The following is a 12,361-nucleotide window of genomic DNA, read 5'->3' on the forward strand; positions in this document are numbered from 1 at the left end:
ATTTAGATTTAGATTTAGCATTTAGATTTAACATTTAGATTTAATATTTAGATTTAACATTTAACATTTAGGTGCCACATTTAATATTTAGATTTAACTATTTAATATATTTCTAAGTTAACAAATATTGCTGTAAATGTGGTAAAAGGTGACATTAAAAAATTCACAACACTTTTTTAAACATTGTTTGAAGCTAAATGTGGCAAAATGTTGATGTTATTTTCAGCGTGAGCCACTTTACAAACGGCACCCCATAGGTACAGGGGGCGGTGAGAGGATGAACTGCAAAGAAGTCCTACTATGACAACAGCTGTTTTATCTTGCAGTGATTGTGTAGTAAGCAACAGAATTACAGCGTTCAAGTTACGAAGTAATCTACCAGTACACTTGCAAGTATTTTATTGTTGCACACAGACTCAGGCAAACCATTTGCTTTACATCTCGCCCAAGATTTTCACACACCCAATGGAACGACGGACTATGTGGCCAGCTCAGAAGTTCAGAAATGACTCTGTGTGCTGTGAACAAGAACCTAAGATGTTAAGATGCTTCCTGAGTGGAAACAACCTGTTCAGCAGTTCAGAAACTGTCCTGACTGACTGGATTTAACCATTAATACCAATACTGCATGAGAAATCGTAGTATAACTGTATACTTTACTGTTGTGTGGTTGTTCTACCCTGTTCATCGATGAGGAATAACCCTTCACACATGATTGAATGATATGTAAATCCCAGATATTACTGTGGAAAAACAATTTAATAAGACCACACTCATCTTGAATGCCTAGCCTGAGATAAGCACAGGCAATTCCAAGTTTACAATCACCCTGTCTAAATCTGACATATCACTGCAACAGATCACATCCATATTCTGCAGCTCGTAAGCATAATTACAGACGCAGTTGAAAAGGGGGAGGGTTACGCAGTGTGTGTGTGTGTGTGTGTGTGTGTGTGTGAGAAACAGTCATGTGATCAATTACAAGAAAGATAAGATTTTGTTTCAATTCAGCAGCACCCATTTGCGAACTAATGGCTTTTCTTGGAAACCAGTCTCCAGGGTCATTACATAATGAGCTGAGATGTAGTTAGCCATAAAACTGTCAAGTGGTTACACATCACAGCGATGCCAGGCCAAAGAGCCGGATAACACACAGCTTTTAATTGTTATAATATGAGAACTTACTCAGACACGTAGGTGGTTGCAAAAGGGGGGATTTTTTATAATCATTATCAAACTACAAATTAGGGCTGACCCGAATGCTTCAAAGCTTCAAAGATTCTATCGTTGCCTATCCATGTCTGAATCAGTATTCCAATGCTCTGTTTTTTTCTATACCATCACCCCAAAGTTCTCAAGCAGCCCATAATCTAGGAAATAGTAATCCAACATAATCAATTATACATCAGCATTAATTATTAGTTATTCTCAGGCATGGACTTTAAACTTAGTGATAGGCCGCCTTTTTTGACTACAATAGTTTGACCACCCGTGACAGGCTTACAGACACGTTAGCATGATGTTGAAAAAAATCAGGCATCTGGAATAGTTTCAAAATTTACAAAGAGTGACCGCCTAAAAGTCAAGAGACAGATATGCCAAAGGGAAACCGGCATATCACAAATCTACAACGAGCTCAGCAAACAACCTGGAAATTGAAAGTGAGCCGTCCTGCAATGTATTTATTTTCTAGCTATTATTACTAATGTTACTGTGACCTGCATTCTAACAAAAGGACTAATTGTCACAACCACACATCAGCCTCTATGCCTGAAAACTGGTATTCGGGACAGCCCTAATACAAATCTTATAAATTAAAAAAATCATCCACACAATTGTGCTTAGCAGGAAAGTCAACAAATAGGCCGATCTTTAGTATATGTATTCTAACAAAAGCCAATAAACTACCAGCTACCACGCCTCCACCAACCTGAGTCAGTTGTTACACCTGAACACCACATGTGATTGAGTGTGTGAAAACTAGTTCCCAAATGAGAAGAGAAGTCAAAATAAATCTCCATAATAGTAACAGATAAATGGCAGAGATGTAAAGCTTCTGCAACTTCATATGGCAGAAACATTTAACCTACACCTACAGAACTGAGAAGAGAGAGAGAGCCTGAACATTAACAACTGCAGAAGCATTACGTCATTCTGAAAAAATTACAGTCATTATTTTCACTTTTATTTAATTAATAGTATTAAATAACATCCAGTTTAAAATCTATTAAAACGAGCATACTGTGAACATGACGGATGGTGTCGATAAAAGGGTGCTTGGGCTAATCTGATAGGGCTGTGTGGGTACATCGGATCTAACAAACACTCATAAAAGGCGATCCCCAAATGCTTTGCTCTTAAAATTAAATATTAAATGCAGATATACAATACCTCATTTTTATATCAGGACCCAAGCAGTGGTTCAACCAAGCAAACAATGAGGACAAACATGATTTGACAAACCTAAAGGTGAAGACAGCCAGAAATACTGAACCCTGTTAAATAACCTATAATAAAATTCTACATGTCTAAGATGTGCATGTGTGAGAAGGTCTTTGCTACAAGTCTGTTTAACCTCACACCCAAAAAATCACTACTGCCGATAGAAGTCGCTGAGGGCAGTTTTGATGTCTAGGAGACGGCTTCTTATGACAGAAAGCTATACTGATGGCGTGACTTCTAGCCTGGGGGAGGGTCATCACAGGAGGAGGAAGAGGGAGATACAGAGAGACGAGAGAGGGGGATTAAGGGAGGAAATAAAGACAGCAGGAGATGGAAGAGAAAAAAAATAGCCCCTGCAGCCTGGCAAGCCTTTCAGTACTGCTACCTTGAGATGCATGATGTGCCTTAACCTCAATCAGGCAATTTTTCTAACAGGATGTCTTCCCACTACCAAAGGGCATGTGAGGGGTGAGTTAAAGAGAATCACTTACTTACCCATTATGTTCGAGTTCATGAAAGGTGTTGGGGACAATCCTTCATGGGACACTAATCTACTGTCACTCAAATGATCGCCGTAATGAGGGCTGTCAGCGAAACCCTGGGGGGAAGAGATCAGAATATTAAGCACATTATTGGGCAACTTCGCTAATTGAGTGATATGGCATACCACTAATTAGGAAGAGGAGAGCACAACTGGTCGGTTATGCTAATGAACTGTCCCCTTTATTGTGCATTACAAGTACAAACAAATAAAAGAGAATCTAACATCTCTGCTATTGACATTTCTACTGTTGTTTCACATTCATAATACGTTTACATTATAACACAATGATGTGCCATGAAGATACAAATATTCAGTGGACCTATTTGTGCAGAAGAAACAACAATGGTATGTTTTACTTTTTTTTTTCTTCTTTTTTTTTTTTTTTACGTTATCAAAGATCAGTCATGCCTGGTGGATGTGAAAGCTACCTGCCTGCAGTGCCTCCCTTTATGTTTTATCTGAATCTGTGGACAGCGACATCAATTGAGGCTTTTAAGTGACTCAACTTTTCAGCCTTACTTTCACCTAGAATCTGTTATTAAAGCTCCACCGCTATTTTTTATTACGCGCAATCTTTATAGATTACAATTAAGATAATGATGGTGGAAGTGGTTATGATACTTGCTGCTGTTACTGTTTTATATCATTTATTTAACCTTTGTTCTGTTTATTATATCATTATTCAACTGTTTATTACTCTTACTTCCCTCCTCTTATTAAATGTAATACTTTAACTGCTATGTACACTGGGTGAGCCTCATGACTGAAGTGTGCCTAAACCATATTGACTCAGTAAAATAAATTGCTTTATAAGCCATTTGTGTAAAGGTATACTGTGCAGGATTGCTGGTTACTGTTTGCAAAAACGCTCGCCAATGAAAGTGAAAGTAAAGGCCAATCCCAAATTCACTCTCATTTGGCATTTTGGTTCAGTATATTTGCATTTTTTCCCTGCTGTGTCTCTTGGATGCCTGCTGCTTATGGTCTGGCGCCTAGTGGCTACATTTTCATTAAGCTCCAACCTCACCTGAGCGCTGTGTGGATACGCAGGCAGGCAGAGGGCAGAGTCTCTGCAGAGGGATTAATTCTATGGGTCTATACATTGTTTTTAGGGGAAATCCTGCATAGTATATCGTAAAAAAAACAAAAAAACAATTCATTTCCACAACATTGTGAGACCATTTTGGGGGCCGGTTTTATAATGAAAATACTTCTGATTCAGTGCTCTCCTAAAGGTTGTAATTAAATGGAAAATCTAAATCCTGGCCAAAGTCTTAAAAAGCAGGGTGAAATGTCATTATTGTTAAGGAGCATTTGTGCTATAAACACATAAATAAATAACTTGGCTTATGAGCTTCATAATGTCAACTTATCATCACCAACAAAGCAGGTGATGCTTTAGAAAGCTGGACCCTAAAACACTTTGCTTTATCTTTATTGCAATACATCTATAAACAACATATAAAAACACGATATATTTGTTTATCTTAAAGTTTCCTTTTAAATTCTCCCATTTTATCTATAATGATAACAGGTTTATATATCTGCCCACTGTTCACAAGAATGTGTTGTTACACAGAAGAGGAAGAAACAGAGAGATGCAATCCTACATCATTCCCAGGTACCTGCAGCTTAAAAAAAATTGCCTTTTCTCCTGCAGCTTGACAGTGCCTTTTCATGACAGTTATCAGCTTCGGGGGCTTAGGTCTAAATATCGGTCACAGTATGGTTTTTGAAACTCGGGGTCCCATGTAATAAAAGATACTCTGTTACAGTGCTAATCCCAAGCCCTGTGAAAATCCTCCTGTGCTCCAGTCAAATACATCTCCCCAAACTACATTAACTCCCAGCAGAGGGACCGAGCAGCAGTGGGCTTGCATTTCTATGGAGCTATTTTCACCAACTCATACCCTTTGCATTCAACATACAGTAAAAAAAAAAAAGAAAAAAAAAAAGTAAATCTTATTATCCATCTTTTTTTTGTGAGTGGATGGTGATGGAGTAATTTCAAAGGCAGTGGAGTGTTGTGCTGTGTCGAGGGAATCCTCAGAGATTCCCTATTGTGCTCCTGCCAGGCCGCACATACTGTTAATCACACCATGAACAGACTCAATAACAACAACAGCCCCGTGAGAGAGGCTCGAGCAAACTAACACACACAGACTTACACATACACAGCTAACCTAAGCAGGCACAAAACATCTCCTCTCTTCTGCAGCAAAACAAGGAAAATATTTCAAACTACAGACTTAAAGGAATTCCTGGCAGTGAGTTAGATGATTTACTGATACTACTCTGATATTTGTCCATTAAACATAAGGCTATAGACAGCAGCCAGTTAGCTTAGCTGAGCATAAAGACTGGAAATTGGGGGAAACAGCTAGCCTGGCTTAAAAAAAACACTTATCAGCACCTCTAGTAATAGAATTTATGACCAATTTTGCATTGACCAAAACTGAAGAAAAAAGACATGAACCAACATTGATTGCTTAGGGTTAGGGACATTTTTGCCCAAATGTTCACTGTTACATAAAACATTAATTTCGTGGAAAAATACCTAGCATTTGTTGGCGGAGGGATTTTTTTTCCTGTCAATTTGTGACTCACTCTGCGTATGGAATTCCACTCTTTTGATTCCCATCATGCCAAGTTTGAAAAAACTTTTTGCATAGAATACACCGAGCTAGTATGTATTGCCTTGTACCTGATTCATCTTGGTTAAATAGCCAATTTTCATTGAATGTGCACTTCCGTATGTCGTCCAAAGTACAGCGACAGCTAGCTAGCAGACAGTGAATCCTCTGCTCTGAACATCACGGCTGGAAACAAAGCATGAGTGTTGTTGGCTCCACTATCCTGATCTACGTGACATTATTATGGCATTTGGGAAATAACTTAAAAAATAGGGGTTTCCAATCATTTTGAGATTTTACAATGCAGCGCCAGAAAAAAACTATTCCTAAAATCCTATATCCCATTTCTTAGCATTTTTAAGACCTTTGATAGATTGATTTAAGATATTTTAATACCCATTAAAGCCTCATTTTTAGATTAATGAACTGAACGCCTTTTAAGACTTCTTTAGGGTCTGGGGGAACCCTGTCCTGGCAACTACTTTCAACCAAGACACAAACCGGTGAATTGTCATTTGTATGTTTCATCTTTTTTCCAGATTAGACCAACAACATATCATGTGTTAATGAGGGAGCTTTAATGCAAGGTGTCCCCCCCCCCCGGTTTCACTCTTAGCCCTGGCTGCCCTGCCTACATTTAACGGACAGATATGGGGATGGTATTGATCTAATCATCTCAGCTTTTTGCCAGAAAGCGAATTAACAAATTTCACAAATAGTCAAACTATTCCTTGAACTAAATATTAGAAAGCACTTGGTGGTGATGAGCAGTTCGTTCATTCACCAACAAGTCTTCTTTGATTGTTATGACTGCCAGTGTCAATCCAGGCTCGGTGTGTAAGTGTTTGTGTGTGTTTGTGTGCGTGTGTTCAAATGTGTTTGTTCCTCTGGGACTGTTAGATCATCAATCACAGATCCCTCATCATTCCCAAACACTGGTGGCCCACATCTATCTGAGACACTAACACACGCTGTCATCGCTGCCACGGGGCTGCGTTGGCACTATTGGCTAAATAACTGTCAGATCACTGTGGCAGCGTGCAGGCCGAAGATCACGCCTAGTCCCCCAATCACTCGCTGCAACATTTAAAAAGTCATCTCTTCCCCACTCTGTGCTGCATCCCAGGTGAACGTGTGGCTGCATGTGGCAGCTTGGGAAGTAATGATATGGTCATGATGGATGCGTGTGGGGTCAAGTATCAAGTCGGAGCAGGGCACTGGGGAAGTGGGGGTTGTCGTGCGGCGGTGGTGGGCACAGCCCCGACTGTCAGACCGCCAGCCTACAGCCACAGCTGCCCAGGATACAGCGGCTGGCTGCGAGCCAAGGTCAGCACGGCAGGGCTCGGGACTGTTCACAGTTGACTGATCACACACTCGTAGCTCACCAGCTCAAACAAGCTCAGGGACAAGACTGAATTCCCTTTGTAACAGACTGAAAGATGAAGCACTGAGGATGTCTTCAGAGAGCCTTGGACAGATATTGCGAATAGAGCATAATCTGAGAAATAGCTCTCATTTTTAATCAATTATTTGATTCTCAGTTAACAAAGTAATAAAACTAGGCATTCCTAGAAACACCTAACAGCCAAGGCTATTATTTTCACCACGGAAAACAACAATAACCAAGATGTTCTACAACACAATGCTGCTGCTAACACTGACTTTCAAAATCAAGCAGAAGTAGAGAATGACAGGAAGACATCTTAAAATCTAAGAGACATAATCATCTCTGCAAATGCGCAGAAACATACAATTGACGCTTTTCAACCCACAATGTTTAATTTTTAATGCTAGGGGTCTCTCTATCCAAACAACAAAAGACAGACTTTGAGGACATCATAAAATAGCGTGGGATCATGGGAGTTGTTGTCTTCATTGTTGAACAAACATCACTGCCAATGAAAATCTACGTGAATGTCTCACGAATGAGGTAATATATTTTCTTTTTATTAACGTTTATTCATGTTATGATTACTATTTCAAATATTATTATTACTACTGTTTCAGTAATGCTTTGATACTAATAATAATATATTAAATGATAATGCAAATGAAACACACTGTTACCTTGAATAAAATTACAGATTCCTCTGGGTTTGAACATTGTGGGAAACATTTTGTATAATAATATATTAAGTACACAACTATACAAAATATATAACAAATGTTTAGACAGTTTTAGACATTTTAACGTGAAAATGTTGCATTTTATAACTTTCATTGGGTGTGAACACTAGTATTATTATTCCGCAATGTTTTTTGGCACGTAACTCCTTTCACGTTACTATATTACCCAATATTACATTACTTTTATCATTCATACCTTTCATACATCAAGAAATATACCATGTTTTTAAGGGGAAAATGAATGGATGAAATGCTCTGAATTAAAACCATTTCACGCTTCAACTCATATACACACAATGGACTTACTGTTTTAATTTTTTTTGTCCTTACATATTCATAATTTCAGCTAGAAATGCCATATAACCTTACAGTGTTTCACATCTTTCATATATCATGGGTATCATTCAACTTTCAAAGACAGCAATTCAGTTTAGCTTCAGCTTTTCAGCATCCAGCATTAACACCACAGTTTCCTGAGATACTGAATTTTTTAGATTTAATTGTTTCTTTAAGATTTATCTGAGTAAAATGGCGACTTAAGATTGCCAGTACTCGTAGTTGTAAATGTGAGCCACTTGCCTAAAGTGTGCATCAATAAGCTCAGCCCCCCTCTTTTTAAAAAAAGGAGGCAAAACATGTAGGAAGTAGTCTTAGATGGTTTATATTTAGCCAGCCTACCCACTTATGTTACACATCATTATTTTTGTCAGTTAACTGCAGGTGCCTTCCTTATACTGTGTGATTTTCATTTCAGTACTGAAATTCTGGCACATGTATGTATGATGACAAAAACAGACAAACTGCTTCAGCAGCAATAGTCAAGTGTTACTGCATTCCTCATTGATTAGATAGGCGACCAAATAGGGCGCCAAAAATTTACATATTGGATTTAAATAAAAATCTTTATTTTATTTTCTAAATAAAAATTAAGAGGAACTGTATCATTTGGGTTGGTCTGACACCTCTCCGATACAGTGCCCTCAAGAGCATTATGCTACTACTATATACAGAATTTATCAATTTTATCAGCTTATCTCACTAGAAAATAATAATGGCTTGCTGCAGCGCTGGCTGTTAAATGCTATACTGATACTCCATTTTTAGTCACCTGACTACAAATTAGTGCTGCAACAACTCAGAGCACTATCAATTATTATATTCTTAACCGTGATTTGATGGTCATAAATTAATAACTGACAACCATTATAGCTTCTTTTGCCACGTTTCTCTGCATTGACTTTTGCCACCACGTGTTTGAATATATCTGGTAAAGCACTGTCATAACTGTGTTAGAGAACAATCCTAAAACACATTTTTAAATGAAAAAATTCAATCATGCAAACAGATTATTGTAGACTACTGAGTTTCACAAGATATGCTGCTTACTTCTTTAAGAATTCATCTATAATTTAATCTATAGGCTATATAAATCAAGTCTGTATCAATATGAGGTGTGTATGCAGCTGTGTGTGTGAGTGTGGCATGTGCTTGTTTGCGTGAACGCCTTATGGTGGTGCAAACAGCTGTCTGCTGGCTGATGCTGTGCCTTGCAATGTCAGAAACACTCATTTATATGCACCTGGAGCACAGATATCTCAAGCGTCTCTGTCTTATAATTCAAATCAAGCTGCCTATGTTACCATAGCCTGTAGATGTTCATTCGGGAAGGGCACAGAGAAATAAACAAGGTAACGCAGCCCGAGTGGCTCTGACATTTAACTGAAATCTAATGGAAAGTGACAGGAGATTGACATTAAATGAAATTCATACAGGGCATCTAGAACAACCAACGTGTGAGGGACAAACAAACAGGGGGAGAGCTGTTCACACTTGCTCACACACACAGTGAGATGTTCTCGTTTTGACTGAATAATAGAGATGCAGTTTAATATGCACACTTATTATTATTATTATTACTGTTATTATCATTATTTCAATGCAATACACATTCATAGCATTTTTTGGTGCGATAAGTGTGCATTGTCACTAAGCAACATTACTGTATACTTAAAGAAAAAAGATGAGGATATTCTCGTCCTTTGTGTAGATCTGTGATCACTAACAAAATATCATAATATAATCTGAAGAAAAACTGGAAGGAATAATTAAAAACCTCTGATTGTAGCAGCTCAATCATTCAAAGAACCAACATATCTCGACCCCTGTAGGTCTTCATCTGGGCTTAAAGCCACAACAATGAAGGCTTGTCCTTCCTTGTTGATATATATTTCTTGTTTTTCTTTCTTGTTTTTTTTCTGCAGTGCCTGGATTGCCTTCCTGCACAGAAGACACGCCCTCTCCCCGCGTAATCAAACAAATTGTGGCCCAACACTGCAACAACACTGAAAGACAAAACCTTAATTTTTGCTTCAAACCAGCTGCATATGAGTCATGGACAAAGAAGTGTTTGGATGTGCTACAGAAAACTATTATCTAATTTATGTGTCAGTGCAGCCCCCCCCCCTTCTCAGCACTGCTCAAACTTGAAACAGTGACTGTCTGCCTGATATTTCATGTTGTTTTTTATTTGTTTTCTTTTACATATGACGAATAAGTTGAACTGACTGCATAAGTTTTCTTATTACCACTACAGAGGATGGAACTCTGTTACCCCAAATCTAATAAAGCCAACAAATAGTATCTGGGTGCCATTTGCAGTGAAAAAAAACCAAACAATTTACTGTAAATACTCTACTGCAATATCTCCAATGATACTGAGTATGTGTAAACCCGTTGTGAGTGCAGGATTACAAGTTGAACGCAGAGCTATCAGCCATCATGTCTTCGCAGTTTATGACAGTTTACTCGTGCTGGCGTTTACAGAATATGAGTGGCCAGTGGAGGAACAAACCAGTGGCCTTGGAGACGTGCCAACTGGATGTCAGTGAACCCCATTAAAATCAAGCTTAAACACATGAATCACCTGCACTGGCTTGATTTACCACAGTTAACAGTTAGCTGCCTGGTTAAAAGATACATTCCTAATTAGAGGTGCAACTAATAATCGATAAGGTGATTGACAGAAAATTAACTAGTAACTAAGTTGATATCTTATTAAGTGTTTCCACAGTTTTTCAAGCACAAACAAAGACGTCCTGGTTCCAGATTCTCAAATGTGCTGCTTCTGTTTTACGTCTCGTAACTTTAATATCTTTGTGGACGGCTGGTCGTACAAAATAAGACATCTGAGGATGTGTGTGCATTTTGTCACTATTTCACATTTGTAAATCAATAATTTGATTAATTGGTTAATTGGATAAATCTATATAATGAAAATAATCCTTAGTGAATATCCCCTTATAATATTCTCTCCACAATAGAGAGCTGGGCTTAAATTTGGAGTTTAGGGGGTTAAGGAGTAGACGACACTTAAAGTAAGTTTTATGATTATTTATTAGTAAATATTAGTCTTCCGACACTGAATCCTTGTTAAAATGATCAGCAGCAAAGTTTTCCCCTCAATGGCACCACAACTGATCACATACTAACTGCTGAAAAAAACCCATTTAACATATATATCTACAACCAAAAAGATGCTTTATCCCACAAAAATATCAGATTCCAGTTACTGGTTTTCCTGCCAACTACATCACATGTTTGGTGACATATAAACAAATCCCCTGCAGCTCCTATGAGGACATTAACCCCTTCACAAACCCTTTCACAGAGAAATGTGTCTATTACAGGTCATACAACTTGACTGGTGGCCTGGATAAGGTGAGACTGAAACACTGTGAATGTACCGGTTTGATGTAATGAGTGTTAAATGATGTGCTGTGGAGCAGAAAGGCCACTCAGAGGCATTAAGGCGGGGGTCATCTTACCCGGGAGGACTCATAGGAGGGACTGGACTCGCCACCTGGGGCCCAAGACGCTTGGTTGGTCCGCTCATCCATACCTGTCAGAGAGAGAGATGCACGACTCAGTCAGCAAATCAAGGTTACTCACACAGTTCAATGTACATAAGGTTTATCTACATTCTCTGTATCTGCCCCACACAGAGGAACCATGAAGAAGTACAGAACAACTGAATCACATTGGCAAAAACAATACTGGTCATTAAGTTCACATGTTTATGCAGTGACCCTGTGAGAGGTGTAACACCATGTTTTCAACTAATGCATCTTTCCTCTTTTATTTCCCTGTATTGTAAATCAAATGTAAACATAGATGTGTTTTCCACAGGATCCCTGAATGTTACTTTACAAAAGATAAGGACTGGAAAATGTTTTTTTCCATGTTCAATCTTTTAAAATAATGGCAATAGAAGTTAAAACATTATAGCTGCTGCGCAGCGATGGGTCGGGTCCGGGCATTTTAGGCAATTCTGAGCAACCTCTGGAACCTAAGACAGTCATCTACCGCTCTGAGCTAATTGGCAAGTACTAAACAGTGGCTTCACAGCCATTCACTGTTGTGTAGGAAAGCAGCCATCCGTGCATGGAAAGTCAGATTTGAAACCACTGTAAAAAATTCAGTTATTAAGACAAAAATCTGAAAATACACATATTGCATCTGGACAGCATGGAGATGTTGGTAATTTGTTTGTAAGAATGATTGATTTGCTCCATAAGTGAAAAACTGATGTTTAAAATTGCCATTTTTACATTGACTC

General features: G+C 38.4%; 1 protein-coding gene across 9 annotated transcripts in view; it reads right to left on the reverse strand.

The window, feature by feature from the left end:
• tcf12 (transcription factor 12) overlaps nucleotides 1-12,361 on the reverse strand; it is a 103,750-nt gene that overhangs the window by 72,406 nt on the left and 18,983 nt on the right. For all 9 annotated transcript variants that reach the window (XM_050040516.1, XM_050040543.1, XM_050040568.1 and 6 more), the window contains 2 exons: nucleotides 11,571-11,644; nucleotides 2,938-3,040 (listed from right to left, as the gene is read on the reverse strand). In XM_050040516.1, the coding sequence (XP_049896473.1) occupies nucleotides 2,938-3,040; nucleotides 11,571-11,644 (177 nt within the window). The remainder of the gene's footprint in view (nucleotides 1-2,937; nucleotides 3,041-11,570; nucleotides 11,645-12,361) is intronic.

The sequence above is a fragment of the Epinephelus moara genome, chromosome 1 (assembly GCF_006386435.1).
Source record: "Epinephelus moara isolate mb chromosome 1, YSFRI_EMoa_1.0, whole genome shotgun sequence".
Lineage (NCBI taxonomy): Eukaryota > Metazoa > Chordata > Actinopteri > Perciformes > Serranidae > Epinephelus > Epinephelus moara.